Below are 18,021 nucleotides of genomic sequence, written 5' to 3' on the forward strand. Positions count from 1 at the left end.
GATCCTCATGAACCAGACAAAAAGACATTTTGACATATTTTGTAATAAATCAATTATGGTATTCAATTCACAATTTGGGCCTCAGTTCACCTTGTCACTGTAACATTGCGTTTTAGAACTCACTTATCGAGAGATGATACTGACTAGGCCTTAAACCCGTTTGTACCAGCCATATAACTTATTTATTTCCACATAACACGTGGAAATAAATCTCATGAGATCATTTTCCACATGTATGCAAAAACAAATTTATCTCATGAGATGCTGTGGCATGAGATCTTGTCCCAACCCTATCCAGGCTACATGAGTGTTATGGCAAATACTTTATTCTATATTTATTTACTAATAAATGAAAAAAGCCTAGTGTTATGGTCAATAGAGACCCTTTAAAACATGCACGCTCATTCATGCAGCCTTCAGGTGGTAGGAGGTGATACTATCTGGGTCCTAGAGCGCAGTCCCTGTTTGTCCAGAGCAGAAGTGGCTCTGGGTGCTTTAACTTTCAAGAGATTGGCTGCAGACCTGCTCATTAAAAAGCCCCCAAACTCCTTTTTATTGATATGGAAGATGAAAGAAGTTATTCTTAGACAGGGCCCTCATTTGAAGGCAAAATCTTCTTCAAGGGCTTGTCATTGATGTGTTGTTCTGACTGCGTGCCACAGCTCCTCATTTATCTCTGCGTTTATGAACAAAATTTGTCCTGCCCCAGTACAGATATAACGTATAAGCAGATCTTGAGGTCAAAATAAGTCTATTGTGTACTGTGTTTTATTGTCTATTCTAGCATATACATGTTTTCACAACTTTCAAAGACCAGACTGGAGTTTACCATCACAACAAAACTCCAGTCTCTGAAAGTTGTGAAAAGTAACAAACTCATCATAAACTCGTCCCAGTGAATAATTAGGATGCTTGGAATGCAGAACTCCCAATTTACACCAAAGCAGTAACAGCATGTAAGCGTAGCATATACGCAGGAATCACAGTTCAAGAATCTCCACCAGCCACGTCATGCATACGTCTGACAGGCAGAATTATGCTACTTTGTCTAAAACTACACCGCTACAGTCATGTAAGTACATTGAGTCGCATCAGGAGTTATGGGAATGACTCGTGCTGGACTACAGAAAGTTTACAGCCATGGAGGATAAATATAAAACACTTTACAACACAAACTGACAACTTTATAAGAACAACTACTGAAGGAAAACTTGGTATTTACTGCAAAGCATCGTCTCTCTGGCCAATTTTTAAACTTTTAAAACATAATTCATCTGATCAACAATGAATATGAAAGCAATATAAAACCGTTTAAACGGGACAATATACAGAGGCTAGTATTGCAGGAGCAGCTCTAATACTTAAATTGATGTACATGCAACTTTCCTTATGTTATGTGTCACTGCAGCTCCAGATGTAAATTCTGGATAAGGTAAGTGATCTTAACTTTGAATCACTGCAAACCGTTTAAGACGAACTAGTTGTACAGGGTTCCCACTCTTTTTCACTGACAAAGTTTCAAAATTTTTCCATAATTTTTTCATGGCCTAAAGTGAATTTTTCATTACTTTATGGCACCTACATGTGTAGTATTGATCAGACTTTTAGGGCTAAATATGAAATGTTAACCCTTTCCATTCACCTTATAGCTTGGTACTCTTTTAAACAAAAGGCGCATACGTATGGAAATAATCATTATAGTCTAATGATAACTTAACAGAACACTGTAGTTGCGTGAAAGACATACTAAAATTCCATGACTTTTCCAAGATTTCCATGACCGTGAGAAACCTGGTTGCATTTTTCACGTTTCAAGTACACATTTCCTGACCTGATGAGAGTTACACATCTCCCATTTCTTTTCTGATCCAGCCTCTAGACTCACCTGTGTGATTGTAGACCACATCGGTGATACAGATCATGTTCCACTCGGTCCTGAACATCTCCACCAGTGCACCCACATCCTCCCAGCCGTAACTCTGCCCCGCAGAACTGAATTCGGGGTTAAAGGTCAACTGGTCGGCCAGAGAGTAGCAGGAGCGCGACTCCCCCAGGGTCTGCAGCGGGGTGAAGTGGATCATGTTGTACCCTGGAATGTGCAGTTTACAAAGTCATAAAAGAGATACTGCAGAAGACAATAGTGGGAACTGTTACAGATTTTTACATTTTAAAAAAGCTCTTTAATAAATGCAAGTTGATTCAGAAAGTCAAGGTATGTGTTCTTCTATATGTAAAGGGAAAAAAGTATAGCCAAAATACAAAATACAACATATTTTTTGCAATTTCAAAGCCCTGTATTCAAATTTTCCCTAAAATGTGTTTTATCCCAGTACAGATATATTGAATAAGCAGTTCTTGAGGGCAAATGAAGTTCGCTGTGTACTGGCTGTCTGTCTGTACTGTTTAATTATAAAGCGTTTTAATATCCGATAATCAGGAAGTGAGTTGTTAGGAAGTGGCTAGTTAAAATTCCCTGGTGTTTAGTGTTATGAATCTATCACACAAGAAGATAATTATTTGAATCATTTATTTGATTTTTATTTAATGCAAATTGAAATATTGATCTAAAACAACTTAATAATATAAAGATGTGAGAGAATAACTTCCGGGTCAAAGTTGCGGAATGGATTTCATCAACTCAACACATCTCATTCTTCTAAGTGGCATTTCACAGAAGCAAGTGCAATGATTTTTATGTCTATTTTATACACAATTATATTTTACTATTAGAGAAGAGACAAGATCTCGTGAGACAAAATTGCCACAAAACTGTATACACACAAGAAAAATTATCTTGTGAGATTTTTTTCTCCCTGAATTTATGTTTACCTAAGACAAAAAAAGAGTTAAAGGTTGTATGGAGGATTTCAAGTTGTCATGATAGCATTATAGAGGTGCAGTCTTGTAATTATGATGCAAAAAAAAAGAGAATAAAATTCATCACTCTGGACGTGGTGGGGCCAGCTAAACATTTGCCATAGATAACGACACGGCCTCATCTGTTAGCTGACAGGCATCAATCAAACTCACGTTTCTAGCGTAACTGATGCCTGCGCGCCGCCGGTACGTGGTTTATCCACAGACGCAAGAGCACAGAGTTTATCCACCAACAGTTTTAGCGGCTTTTTTTATCTTCCTCGCAGTTAGCACAAGTTTTTATGGCAGACAAGAATCCAGGAGCAGTTACAAAAGAAAGTCCGTTTTTTGAAAGAAGAAGACAAGGGGAAAAGCAGCGAAGCCAAACTAAGGTACTTGTAGATTCATTATTGAAGCAGACGCAGGGTAAAGACTGAGACAAATTAGACAAACTCTGCTTGTCAAATCAGGACACGAAAAATCTATGTCTGTAATTTTCACAAAGAAAATAGTTCACACTGAATCTCCGCGCAAACGTTGTACGGGCACGGAATGCATCTTGTGAAAGATTTTTTTTCTCCCTGAGATGTTTTTTCTCCCTGAATTTATGTTTACCTAAGACAAAAAAAGAGTTAAGAGCTGGTGAGTCAGATGCAATTTGAGACACTATAGCGCTCATTGTAGTACTTTTTGGAACTAAAGTATTACATAAGATAAATAAAAATAGTGAAGCCAAAATTGTGTAATGGATTGCACTACTTATTTATTACACATTATGTCAAAATATCGTCTTGTCTCGTTCTTGCTGACCTAATCTTGTGGTTTTCTTGTCTTGTGAAAATTGTATCTCCTCCCACCCCTACTTACCATTATCTATGTTTTAGACTATTATATTTTTAGACTCTTTGTGTATTCCTACAGACGATGCATAGATATTTGCATAACTGTTACTCCAATATTAGCTCTTTCTAATAAAATGATTAAGACTCGAGCCTGACCATTACGTACACCAGCAACAAAATATGATTGTCCCCATAGAGGACATAGAGGACGCATAGACTGAGCTCCTCTTGACATACTAGATTATATTGTTGTTGTTGTTTTGACAGACAATAATTTTGAGTCTGGCTTAAAAGGAATCTTATTTGCGAAGACCTGGGCTCTGAGAGGTACCTGTCTGAGCGATGAGTGTTGCAAATGTCTCTTTAGATGCTTCTTCGGGTTAGCGCTTGACTAGTGACTATGTACATGTTTACTGAGCCCGTATTTATATGATTGATACAATGAGCTGTGAATAATCAGGTCATGTATTGAGGAGTGTTATGCAAAAATGCCAGTAAATATATCTCTAATTAGAGATGGATGGGTTTTTTCATGGTCGATGTTGATACCAGTTGTTTAAAATCCAGAGCAACCAACAACCAATAAGCACTGCCAATATTTTTTTGGGCCGATATGTAGAGTCAATTTTGATTATTTGAGATGTGCTGGAGATCAAAGGCTGATAGCAAATTGGATAAAAAGTCCAAATATCGGCCCGATATATCGTAAGTCCAATAAGCCCAACAAAAAATCTAATAGAGCCAGACATACGATTTATAATCACTTAAGCTATCAGCTGTTATATTGGCTATCAGCAACTCCAAAGCCCCTTACATTGGTATCAGCCCCCAAAAAACAATAATGATCGGTCCCTAGTTACTACAGTTTGTATTTTCCACAGGTAAACCTAAAACCAGTATTCATCCAATCAAATCAACCACATTTCCTGTATCTGTCTCCAGTGTGCATACCTGTCTCCTTGGCGACACGCAGTCGGTCGGTCCAGTCGTCAAACTTTCCTAAACACTTGGACAGGTAGGTCTGGATGGTCACACAGTCCAGGGGCAGGACGTGATTATCCACCCCCACGCGCAGCACAGGGTCCACCACGATGTAGCCCCCGCCCGAGCGCTCAATATCTCTATGGATACAGCGTTATTTTAGCAACTCGCAAACAAATGAGGAACAGCAAAAACACACTCACTCAATTGTATTAATGTAATAAAGTAAAACATTTTTCTCAACCAAGTCTATGCTCTAGACATCGCAGTAGCACCATTAATCAACGTGATCTCTTCTTCTCCTGGCACTATTGGCACACAACTGGTACAGTGACAAATCATTGAAGTCATGCTGATGTTGGAGGACAGCTAGGATGTATTCTCGTCTCAGCCTTGCCGGACCCTCCATCTCTCAGATGATCTGTGTAGCAGGTGGTACCACGGGGTCTGCTCACCATGAAGTCTGGAGGAGTATTGACAGTTTCCCCATTTTTATATACCAATTTCCCTACACCAATACACCATTATACAGTAGCTATAAGTTAGAAACACATTCAGTAAGTTCTGTGGTCGTCAGAACAGGTCAAATATGTCAATATGCACTGGAGGTAAGTTCGATATAAGTTACACATAAGTTCAAAGGACGTTACTCATAAGTTATGGGAACGTATTTGGACTCATGAGTTACTTACAATTAATGTGTGTGAACATGTGTCGACGATCGCATAACTTACGTACAACTTATGGCCCACGTGTGCAGGACGTAAGCACACGCAGACCTATGTCGAGAAATGTTCAGCATGCTCAAAATGTTTCATCGACCTTGCTGTATGTCGACGTGTCAACATATGCCAGTTATATATGTATATAACTTATACATAACTTACCTATAACTTATAAAAATATTTCATATGTCAGCACACCCTGTCTAAATTGTCAAGGTGTGACACCTGGGGTCCGTATGCGGCACAAAAGTCCAGCATTGCAGTTTAAGTCACGGAAACGGAAAAACGTCCGTTATCAGTTTTTTCCATGATTAATTTAAACACAACATTGAAAACTGTAAAAACAAATCATCCCTTTTCTGATTTTGGAAACAAATAATGAAGAAAATAGTTGTTTTTCATTTACTTACTTACTAAAACTTGGTTTTATTTTTGAAAAACAAATGAACGAATGATACACATGATGCCCGTTCTTACCCATATCCGAAGTAGTACTGGTAGGAGCCCGCGACCTTGAGGTCCAGGGAACAGTACTTGTCGGAGTCATCGTCGCGGCCCGATGGGTAGTTCCAGGCGAGCACTCTGAACACGTCTCGTCTGAATGGCTGTCCATGCAGAGGGTAGTTCGTGTGGACCTGTACCCTCCGACCCTGCAGACTGGGGCCCAGGCGGAACTGTAGCTCAAACCCTGCACACACAGACGAGCACAGGACTGAGACCGAAGCCAGAGAGTGGACACTGTAGGAGCAAATTTGTGAGAAATGTGGATTAATCAAATTTCAGTTTAATCGTTTACTAATTGTCGCAATATACAACTTCTCTGAAACCACAAAAATTGCTTGCATTGCTTGCTATTGCTTTGCCTCGAATGTTCCACAGTATTGTGTTAAATACATGATTTCTTTCTTTCTTTCTTTTTTTTTTTTGATGTATTTCATTTTGTCTTGCCCTAGTACAGTTATGTGAGCAGCTCTGGAGGTCAGAATAAGTCAGCTGCATACTGTCTACTTCTATTAATAAAGTGTTTTATTGTCCAATAGTCAGGAAGTATGTGTTAGCGTTATAAGCCCTCTTCGCATGGGACTAGTATTATCACCGGACATTTGTATTTGGCGAACTATAGTAGATAATTTGAGGCAGAATTTTCACTTTACAAATTACAGACAGGCTGCATTTGCACGGAATTAAGATCTCATTCATCCTCCACAATTATTACAAATAACCAAAGGTCCACAGGTAACATTAATCCCGTGTAAACAGGACTATAGATTGTCTAAAGAAGTGGACTATGTGAGTGTGATGTGACCCATAGCGTGCAGCTCCAGTCAAATGAAGCTCATGATGCTAGCGGTTACAGCATAGACTATACAAAAGAAGTGGACTAAGCGAGTGTGACGTCACCCATAGCGTTCAGAGCCGCTCAAATGAGGCTTGTGATGCTCATGGTTACAGGAGCGAATCTGCAACCAGGCTCTATGTTATGAATAGGATTTTTTAAACAGACAAAATAGCGAAAAAAACATTCAGGATCATGTAGAGCGGGTTTAATGAACATTTTAAGACCAAAATGACAAGGCTTACTGCAGCAGTTACAGAGAGAGGGGCGACAAGCTCATAATACAAGTCAATAGGAGTCAGGGTCAGAAGGAACTGGAAGTGCCTCCTAACAAATATCCTATTTGGCACACGGTGGCTAGTAAGTTAGCTATGTCCACTCATATTTACGGTCTATAGGTTACAGGTGCGAATTTGGAGCCGAGGTCCATATTAGGAATAGGAATTTATTTAAGGACAAAAGAGCAAAAAAACAGGGTCATGTAGAGCGGATTAATACAAACATTTTAGCAGTGGAGAGAGTGGTGACAATTATTAAATGTAAAGTCAATTGGAGCCCGAGTCGATGGAGCCAGATGCACACCCAGGCTCACTTCCTTTTCTAATGTGCCAACTAGCTATGTCCATTTAGACAGTATATGGTTTGCATACTAGTTGTTGCTAAATTTACTGTCATGGTAAACTCCGCTCTGGTCTCTGATAGTTGAGAAGAGTTTAAACTCAGAATACATAAAGGTAAGTGAGGAATACTTTTGGACCACTGCAAATAGTTTAGATCAGGGGTGTCAAACATATGGCCTGGGGGCTGGATCCGGCTCTCCAAGACCTTTAATCTGGTCCTCGGCTGATTTTCTACTAAAATATTGGTAATTTTTTGCAGTGCTTAACATAGCAGCGTCCCTAGTGTCTCTGTGCTTGGCCCCTCCCACCAGAGCAGCTGGTCTTAAAGCTCTTAAAGGACGATCGTTTTGACTGTTGACCGTGACACCCTCATCAACAAAATGTCAAAAATGAGAAAAGTAGATGCTGAGTGCAAGATTTTCCAAGAAAAACTTATTCCTATTTGCCTACAAGTTAATGTTAAAACATTGTGATGAAATTGCATTTTTCTTAAAGTTTCAGGTTGTTCATAATATTATGATATTTTGTAAAAGAAAGCATTCATTAATTAAAAAAGATTTCTGTAAAAGATTTGCGTTTCTCTGCACAAATATTTAAATTTATTGCTGTTTTTGGGATATGTATGCCATGAGTTTTCTGATCCGGCCCCTCTGGGATCAAAGTAGGTTGGATACGGCCCCCAGACCAAAACGAGTTTGACACCCCTGGGTTAGAGTATGTAGTATGACATTAAACATCTACACCTTACATATATTCAATTACAGGTGGTTTTATTGCTCAAAAATCGCCTGAAAAACAAAGCATTCTGACTGTGAGTGGGATCGCCTCTCCACCGATCTGACCTGTAACTTGGTCTGTTCTAGTCTCAGTGAAGACAGAATCATAGTGTGAAACATTCCAGACAAGATATTTTTGTGCTATACAAACACCTAAAGCTACACTCCTTTTCCATTCAAATCTCAAGGGCTTTAGATATTCGGACCCTCTGACCGGTCAAAGCTCTGGAGCCCCCCCAGTCTGGAAATCACTGCCCTAAACCCACTGCCACTGCCACACCCAGTTCAGTAATGTAATGTTCATACTTGACAAAGCCCCACAGCATGACTAAAGAACAAGCAGGATTGCATAAGCTGAAGAGCCTTTAATAATACGTGACCTGTCATTAGATCCCCAGAGGACAGGGATGCAGACGTGCAGCCCCCCTTCCCTGTGCAGTGGTCGGACGTGCACCCCATGCCCCTCCCCTCCTGTACGCTGGACAGACAAAGGCATTCCTACTCCTACTGTGCGCCGGGTTCTGCCTCGTCACTGTTCCCTCAGCACTGTGCTCTATCTTTAGCCCTTTTCACACTCACAATCCTCCTGATCATATTCTGAGCTCCAAATGTCAACCAGCGCACTACTGGCCATGAGGAGCACGAGGTGTACATGTGCCCACCGATATATTCTAGGATTGGGGCATTGGTTATCGCTGATATCAGAGGGTTTCCCCAGATATCGGCATTGGTGTGATATTGAAAATTTACGATATCTCACCCTGATATTTTTTATCACAGCATCAGAGTTGTCTTTTGTCTAAAATATTAGAGATCGGCCGATATGTTTTTTTTCTTAGCCGATGCCCATACAGATTGTTTAGAATCCAGAGAAATCGATGGCCATCAAACTGACTTTTTACCACAAATATTCAAGAGGGCTACATAGACAACTGTTCAAAATGTGACTATTTGCAATAAAGTTTTCAAATAAAGCTTTTCTGTTCTCTTTAGGCAGCAGGTCGGCAAAAAAAAAAATATCGGCCTGTGCTGGAGATTTAAGGCCAATAGCAGATTTGCTATAAATTACAGATATTAGACCGAAAAGGGCCATGTGTAAGCAGCCATGACTGTTTACACAATCATGCAACAAATGCTCTTATATCCCAGGTAAATACACTTTGTTTTTGTTTTTTGGATTTTTACAAATTTGAAAAGTTAATTTGTGAACTTTACTATAACTTCGTGGTCCTTGCTATGGTCCTTGCAATGCTTAATATCAGTATCAACTATCAGTTATCAGCCACAGCAGGGAAAAAATAATACATACAGGGCCAAGTGGAGACTATATCATAGTATTTAACTTCTCTAATCAATGACAAAGCATTTCCCAGGGCAGCTGATGTGACATTAAGGGGATGTAGCTGTGAAGTTCATCAGGTCATTAAGATCAGGTCACTCCGGGGTTGGCGTTCACTGGCACCCTCAGAAGTGAGCTGACCTGTCTCAAAGTGCAGCAGAGGACAGAGGATATAACATGGATTAGGAAAGTAGGGCACAGTGCTGCGTGAGGTGTACAAGTGGACAGATATATTCAGGAGACAAGACATTTTGGGTGTGCAATCACTACAAAATGAACATTGTCCTTTCATCAAGCTGCACTTAGAGGATAATGTAAGGTAATGTCAGATTTTCAGTTTTGCAGATATGATTACTTAAATAGAAAATGCTGAGTATATTGTCTACAGTAACACTGCTAAGATGCAAGCTGCACAATGGTTTAAAAAGGAACGTGCAGCTATAAAGTAATATTAGCCTGGCCGCCGACTGTCTGGTGAGGACTGGACCCTAGATGTCCCCCCAATGCCCTTATCCCGTTCTGTGGACCCGGATCCTCCCCTCACCTGGCTGGATGAGCTCTCCCCTCCTCTGAATGAGCCCCTCCGCCTCTTATGGTACAGTTCACTTGGGGCCGCTTTGGCGTGGGCCAGTTAGGAAGGGGCCATTCTCACTTGGCGAAACAACACAGTCCCCAAGGTTAAATCAATGATCTTGTCAAGTCCTAAGGCAACTGCTGGTGATTTGCGGCTTTACAAAAATACACTGAATAGAATATTTCTGATCTTTCTTTGTTTAATTAAAGTTCATACAATTATGTATGAAACTTGAACCTCACCAAGACACTGGACTTAATGACTGAAGGCCTACTTTATGATTACTGTAGCAAAGAAATTATACACATGATAAATATTGAACTCCAAAATGTTTTGCTCCTGCTTTCATAGACTGAACAATAAGTCAATATACTAATTATCAAGACAGGCCCAAACTTGTACCAACAGGACAGGAGCTCCACAAGGCTCTGTACTTTGCCCCCTGCTCTTCTGTCTGTACACCAGGGCTGCAACGATTAATCAGAACAATTATGACCTGTTGAATTTTAAAATGTCAGTTTATTCTATTTCTAATACTTATTTTATGCCTGTGTTTTACTTTGGTTTCCACCTTACGCACTCACTCTGCAGTTCATTTGTTTAGTATGCAACAGGCTGTAAAACACCAGTGTCAGGTCATGCTGCCTTATTTGGTCGTGAACCAAGCTCAAGAATACAGTGGAAAAAAACAACTGCATGCCTCTAAAGGTACTGTATCCTTTTACAAAGCCACTATCCAACACTGAGGAGCAAAGAAACAAAAGAACTTACAATTCACAATATTACTGACAATATTATTATATTATTTTACGATGACATTATAGACTTATAATATAGTAATACAACAAAGCCACAGACTCACGGCTGTGGGTACAGCCCCAATTTAACACAGTCATGATCAAATCACATGGATCTACTTGGCTGGTGCAAGGGCTCGAAATAGTTTAATGCACACTCAACATAGGGCGAGAGTCGACTGTTCTGCCAAATGATTAGTCAAGTAAAAAGCCCCCATCTCTATGTACTGCATATAATCCAAACTGCACTCACAAGACTACACCTGCACCTAAAAAGGTTATGCAAAAAAGTACTATGAATCTATGTATTTATAATAAGTCAGAAAACTTGTGAATCGTGAGTTTCATACATAATAAATTCCAACTCGCTCACTCACTTCTCCTTTCAGCTGTTGTCCCATATAAATCTTTCTAATCTAAATAAAATAATGCAACTTTTGGTCAGCTGAGACTATATTCTCACTCAAGACAACTGAGTCCAACACTACACACTTCCACACACACACAAATCCACAACTAACTAAATGCCAACACTAAAACAGGACAGGATTAGACAAGGACCAAACCAGGTCTATATCAGGACTAAACTTGGTGCTCAGTGATTGGACGATCTGGCAAAAAAAAAAAATAAAAACAATTTCCAACATATATCAGTTTTTCTTCGCTATTAAAAAAGGCCTTTCAAGTTTAATTTCATGCAAATAAACAAGACAGACATCTCTCAATCATTAATCAGAGCCATTTAACACTAAAAATAGTCTTCTCTCTGCTCCAAACCACATGCTTGTACTGACAGAAGATTGGCTGTAGACGCCATTAAAACACCAAAGCTGATCGTTGACCATTAGAAACGATTGGATTGTCGATTAAAATTCTATTAATTGCAAAGCCGTGGCAAGTGTACAGTCCAATAAAAACATCATTAACAACAACAGCAACGATCCTGGAACATTTAAATCCTAACATTACCTTGCTTCACCGTGTGCCTGAGCATTTCCAGAGTATGAGCCTAGATTTCTCGTCCACAGGTATGTCCTATCTGATAACGAAACGTGTTGGTGTCTGCCGCTGATGCTAACGTGCTGCAGCAGTTAAACCAGATGCCCCGCCTGCAGTACCTTGTTCCAGTCTGAACAGGGTCCTCTCGAGGTTCTCCTTGTCGTTCAACATGAGGACTCGGATTTGCTTCAGGTGCTGAGGTAACATGTTCAGAAGATCCACGCGAGAGGTGAACCGCTCCCTGGTCTCCTGCGCCAAGCACACAAACACAATGACATGTGCATTAGAGACTTACTTTCCTTAAAATATTGGTATTATTGGTAGTATCGGTTACAGGGGCGAATTTGAAGCCATGTTCCATATTAGGAAATTATTTATGGACAAAATGATGAAGTAGAAACCAGGATTATGTAGAGCAGGTGAACATTTTAAGACCAAAATGATGAGGTTCCATGCAGCAGTCACAGAGAGAGGAGTGAAAATTTCTCAATGTAAATCAATTTATACAGTCTATGTTTGGTACATACAAAATTACACTGTGGTAACACTACAGTTGTATTGTTTATTTAGAGAATGTAACATTTTTATGCAAGAGGTTCACAGTTTTGATTACTAAAATAAACAGATTTAATAATGTGGAGGTAGAAAGGTTATCAAAAGTATCAAAACTCAATCAATACTAAAACTAGATACTCATTTGAGCATGTATCAATACTTAAAAAGTCCCTCTCACAAAACAGAAATGAACCTTTCCTGAGCAGCTTTAGAATGATCTTGAGCTGATGACGTAAAAAGGGTATTTGTTCCTTTTAAAATATCAATATGTTGCAGAATATCATGCATGCGCAATAAATCAATTATCGCAGGAATCGCCGTATCATGTTATCGTATCAAGTATTATATCAGATTGTGAGGGACCCTGTGATACCCAGCCCTGCACACCATAGTTTAAAGGTGCACTATGTAACTTTTTTGATGAAGGGTCAGCTTGTCTTGCTCGTTTGTGGCTATACCAGAGCAAGTTGCAGGTCGGATCTGTGGAAAGGCAACCTCCGATCAAAGATGTATGGTTTTCAAAATAATGTATGCAAGGTGATAAGCTTAATGCCACATGGTGAAATACTAGAAGCAAAGCAGGAACTTGGAGGGGATCCTTAAGCAAAGTTACATAGGGTTATATTTTTTTTCTCCATAATGATGCAGCCCTACAAAAACACACACAGGCAGAGTCCTTCAGAATGTCCAGTGTAAATGTCCATGGTACATAGAGTGTTAGTATTTCCACAGCACAGGTCCAGGCTCAGATATGAACATTACACAGAGAGATCAATACACGACACACACGACACACAAGACTTGAGGCTGAGGCAACACGGGTTAGGAAACACACCACCACAATGTGAACAATACACACAGAACACACACACACACACATACGATTACGACACCCACTCAGCCTTTATTTGCCAGGATTTAAAAAGTTAATAATTTTATTGTATTTATATGCCTCAAAATAAATGATTTATTCTTGATTATATTAAAATTCAACTCACAGTGCACAATTATAAACACATCCAGGAGACTTAACATGCGACAGAAGACTTAAATATGTTCGTAGAGGTTAAAAAAATATTATTTTCTAATTGGGACAATTTAAAGGTGCATTGTGTAACTCAAGGGTCTCGGGAGCTACTGTTAGCTCTCCACCCCCTTCCAAGTAGTTCGCCAAAGAATTTCTGAATTATATGAATTGTGCTGAATAATTAAAATTCATTGTAAATGTATCATTTTGATGCCTAACTTTGTAAACTAATAAATGGCTAATGGTTTATGTTTTAAAGACATCTAACATATCTAAGGCTTGCTGTGGCTTTTATGCAAGTTTTATTCCAAATTTGTATTCAAATTTACTCAATATCTGGTGACTGAAAAAACTAGTACCTCTTTGACATTTTCGTTTTGTAAAAGTAGCTCACTGGAAGAAAAAGTTCAGAGACCCATGGTGTAACTCTTCCAGTGGGAGGTCCACCAACTGCTTGTCTCCAAGACGAAGTTATTACATTGGCTTTAAAGGCTGCACAATATGGCATTAAACATTAAATATGGCATTATCTAACATTTACAGAAGCGTGACTGCTATGAAAAGCATACATTTTTACTAAGAGAAGGCTACCTCTGCACAGACCTAATTAGTCTACTCTTTATCTGGCAGGGAGTGTACAAATTAATTAATCTTACAAAATCTGTAATCTGCCCTGTAACTTGGCCTTGTCATGTCACCAGTTTGTCTTCCTGGGGATAGATAAAAATAATGCCATACTGTGGAATATTCCAGTCAAAGCTATAACATGTCCATTGAGACAAGCAAGTGACCAACACTCCAGAAAAGTTACACATTGCATCTTGAAATGCAACTTGCAGCTCTATGGGTTTTTCGTGTGTTATGTCATGCAGTTTGTACAACTTCCTATTTAATGTTCAGTGTAACATAGTACTAAAACTCAATTTCAGTACTAAGGAATAGACTGTACTTTTTGCAATGCCACAATGATTAAAAAAAGACACATTCTTTAGACATCAGAGTAATTTTCAGCATTAACTCATAGTACCATAGTACTTTCTTTTAAATCTGTGTAATCCCTCAGTGGTCCAGGTAGGTTCCATAGTGGTCCATGGGTGTATATAAATCTATGTGCTCTAGAACTTTTACCTTTACAAAACAAAAATGCCAGAGAGCTACAAGTTTTAAGGGTCGCAAAAAAATGAGTGTAAGAGCTACATCACGCCTTAGAGTAGAGTTAGTTAGTACAGTTAGATGTCTATAAAACATAAACCATTATCAGTGTATTAGTGCACAAAGTTAAGACTCAAAATAATACATTTATAGCAGTAATAGGCAGTGAATTACAGATATTTTAGTTATTCAGCACAATATGAACAATTCAGAAATCCTTTGGCGAGCTACTTGGGAGGGGGTGGAGGCTGATCAAAAGCTATTCAGGATATACTCACTTCCATCTTGACTTTTTGTTTATTTCATTCATAAAGTATAAAAACACAGTAACAGCGTCATGACATTAAACTTCCAAAAAATGAATGAAAAGGAGCAGAAAGAAGAGTCATCTTACGTTATCTGCCAACTCTTCCCTTTTCCAGACGAAACATTAACATGATCAATACATTTCAATACATTTCATTTCAATTATTAATCACCTGCAAACAGAGATCATCACTTTTATGCACAACAACTTAGTTTTCTTTTTCATACACACACACTGCACTGGATTTTATGTATTTTTTAAAAATGTTATCATTGTACTTGAATCTTTTATTTCTTTGTCAAGACTATTCTGTAAATGAACTTCTTTCACCACGATGCTTTGCTCCATAACTTCTCTATAATTCTCAAGGCCCTTTTCTGTAAAATAAATAACGGCTGTAAGTAAGTTTTACATGTTGACTCCCAAATTTCCACACAGTACATCAGATATGTTGCAATTATAGAGTTATACAAGGTTAATAAAGCTGAATTATTTGGTGAGAACTTTACTTTATGCAGCAGCACAGCAACTGCTTTGGAAATTTTGCCTTTAGTGTACACTCAGAAAGTCCCTTCAAGTCAAATAAACCCACATTTTTCCTCTAATATCTCTTCTCCTGTTTTTTGGGAGCAGCAGGTGAACGCATCCCCAGTCACTCACCCTGCCTCTGCTACTGCGCCTGCGCACAAACACAAGGTCAGGAATTCAGTCTTTAATGTCACTCTCTCTATTTATAAAGCTCCTGCTCAGTGTTTGGCTCGTTGGCACATCGGCACATAGCTGACAATCTGACATATAGACCTCCAATCGGACTGACGTTACAGCGCACGCATATTTAGACCCCCCCTTAGGTCTCCACTCTGGACCCCAGCCAAAACAAGACAAATTTTAGTTTTAATTCATTCAATTTAAGTATAACATGAATAACACATTGCAAAAACATTATCTGTAATTATAAGAAGTTTTAGCTTACATTTGTATAGAATTTACAAAAGCATAAAACTACACGCACAATTACCACAACTAATAAAGTTTTGGGGTACTGGGGGGCGGTAACCCCGTGGTGGTGCAGCGCAGGTCCGATGTTACGAAATTATAGGTAAGAGTTTGAATTAAAGTGACAAACCATAAGACATAAATCTTCCCAGTTGTTAGAATGTGTTTAATCTAACTGTTTATACCGTTATCTAGCTGTAATCTTCATTTACTTCTTGCACTCTTGCTTTATTTCTCGATTTTAGCAGCAAATTCTTAAAAGGACCGCAGTTCAATCAAAATAGCTAGCGGGTTCGCCATTCATGCACAGTTTAGCCAGAACCTGCTAGCTCGCTCGGTTTGTATCGGAGGAAATCGCGTAAAAAGCGGGTCCCTTGGGTGCAGATCGTGTGCAGAAGGGTGCGCGGGGTGCGTGGGGTACCTGTGGATCGTGTGCTCGGTCCGTCACAGCCGCAGGAGATCAGTTTGACAGAAGCAGAGCTGGCGGAGGCGGCTTGTTTTTCCTGGAGGACGTGCGGAGTGCGGAGGGGGCGGGGACACGGACGGACCGGTGTACTGACCAAATGTGCACCCCGGTGTATTTGGTTATAAAAGGAAAAACTAAACAGGAAATGTTCGCCAATATCAATATTTATAATCAGATTTTCTCAAGAAATCTGCTATTTTTGCCTTCTTGACGATCTCTCAACACATTTTAAAAGCATTGCACGTCATTTGAACAAGGAAAACTATTAAAACTAAGTCTGTAACGATATCCAAATCTCTCGTTACGATATTATCACGATGTGCATCTCACGGTACGATATCTATTGCAATATTTTGTCCTTTTAAAATGCCTTGACAAGCCTTTGGTTCTGTCATAATAAGATTTAATCCATGTATGATCTATGTAGCTCCCTGTTTTTTGTCTGTTTCTGCACCATGACTTGTAATTTGGTATACTGTGATGGGCTACGATATTATTGTGAAATTTTTGACGATACAATATCACGGTCTTTTGGTTATTGTTACATCCCTATTTAAAACTATACATTTGCATGAAAACCGTAAGACTCTGGACTATGCATATTTCGAGCAGACCTTGAAATGTAAGTTTTCACGATTTGTGGCAATTGTTTAATGAATTGGTGAATCCGTCATACATTGCACTCATAAAGTAAGCGATGCTGATGATGCTGCAGTGCTGCTGTGAGGTCTGTGCAAATCAAGTCACCAAAGAGTGACCATTAGTGACCAAAAGGTGAGCTGGCTACTAACTACAGTAATCTATAGACGTGTAATGTTTACTGAACATCGAGTGAAGTGCAGGATCTGGCCCGCCACAGACTGTCCCAGTGCCCCTCTGCAGTCTGTTTGGTGTTTCACTAACTCCCTCTGGTGGACAGTTGACTAAATGTGGCAGGTGTCTAAATGGTCTAAATGTAAAATGCTATGACAACACAAAGCTTATGTGCTCTCCATCAGCGGTAAGCCTGTAAAAACTATCCCACATTCACGGCTGAATATTTAAGAATTGTTCTGTTTTTTCAAATAAACATCCAAAAGGATAACGTTAGATGAACTCTGAATATTCATATTGGTAATTAATGTACTGATTATAATTAATAAGACACTTATGCATTAATCTTTACATGTAGAGTCCCTGTCAGATATGCAGGAGATATGAAAAGTTGCACTAAACTATTCATAAATGCTAAGAAGTGTTTATATCCTCTGAACCTGCTGTTGCTGTTAATGTTACAGTTTGATTTTTTGGAGGTTGATCATTTTTTTCAGTGATGGCTTTATCTACTGACCTGAGCAGTACGTCACGCGCTGGCCACTTGTCGCTCTACACTGGACCCCACTCTGCTCCATCCACAGGTAAGACAATGCCTAGGTCTGATGGTAAAGGGACAGTATGTACGATTTAGATTTTTAAACTCAATGTGACATCACCTAACTGAGACATGTCAGACTCAGGCCCATAGGCCAAATTTGGTCTGCGATATAATTATATATGGCATTATATATCAAATATGTTTCAGAGCTGACCCACTGGCTACAGATATAGAGACATTATTTATTTAACATTTTCTTATTATTTTATATTATGCTTGTTCTGAATTCAGTGTTTAACCAAACTATTATTAAACATTT

General features: G+C 39.1%; 1 protein-coding gene across 2 annotated transcripts in view; it reads right to left on the reverse strand.

The window, feature by feature from the left end:
* Nucleotides 1-16,421, reverse strand: part of agla (amylo-alpha-1, 6-glucosidase, 4-alpha-glucanotransferase a) — a 44,949-nt gene extending 28,528 nt beyond the window's left edge. Inside the window, exons 1-6 of one of the 2 annotated variants that reach the window (XM_055151598.1) lie at nt 16,304-16,378; nt 15,479-15,565; nt 11,965-12,094; nt 5,882-6,092; nt 4,650-4,819; nt 1,886-2,089 (exon numbers count right to left, since the gene is read on the reverse strand). In XM_055151598.1, coding sequence (XP_055007573.1) covers nt 1,886-2,089; nt 4,650-4,819; nt 5,882-6,092; nt 11,965-12,052 — 673 coding nt within the window. In that variant the 5' untranslated portion in view covers nt 12,053-12,094; nt 15,479-15,565; nt 16,304-16,378. Of the gene's footprint in view, nt 1-1,885; nt 2,090-4,649; nt 4,820-5,881; nt 6,093-11,964; nt 12,095-15,478; nt 15,566-16,303 lie in introns of both variants that reach the window. The other variant, XM_020919860.2, reaches the window with a different exon arrangement.
* Nucleotides 16,422-18,021: the final 1,600 nt, after the last annotated feature.

The sequence above is a fragment of the Boleophthalmus pectinirostris genome, unplaced genomic scaffold (genome assembly GCF_026225935.1).
Source record: "Boleophthalmus pectinirostris isolate CB_2022bp ecotype Guang Dong unplaced genomic scaffold, ASM2622593v1 HiC_scaffold_16, whole genome shotgun sequence".
In the NCBI taxonomy this organism is placed as follows: domain Eukaryota; kingdom Metazoa; phylum Chordata; class Actinopteri; order Gobiiformes; family Gobiidae; genus Boleophthalmus; species Boleophthalmus pectinirostris.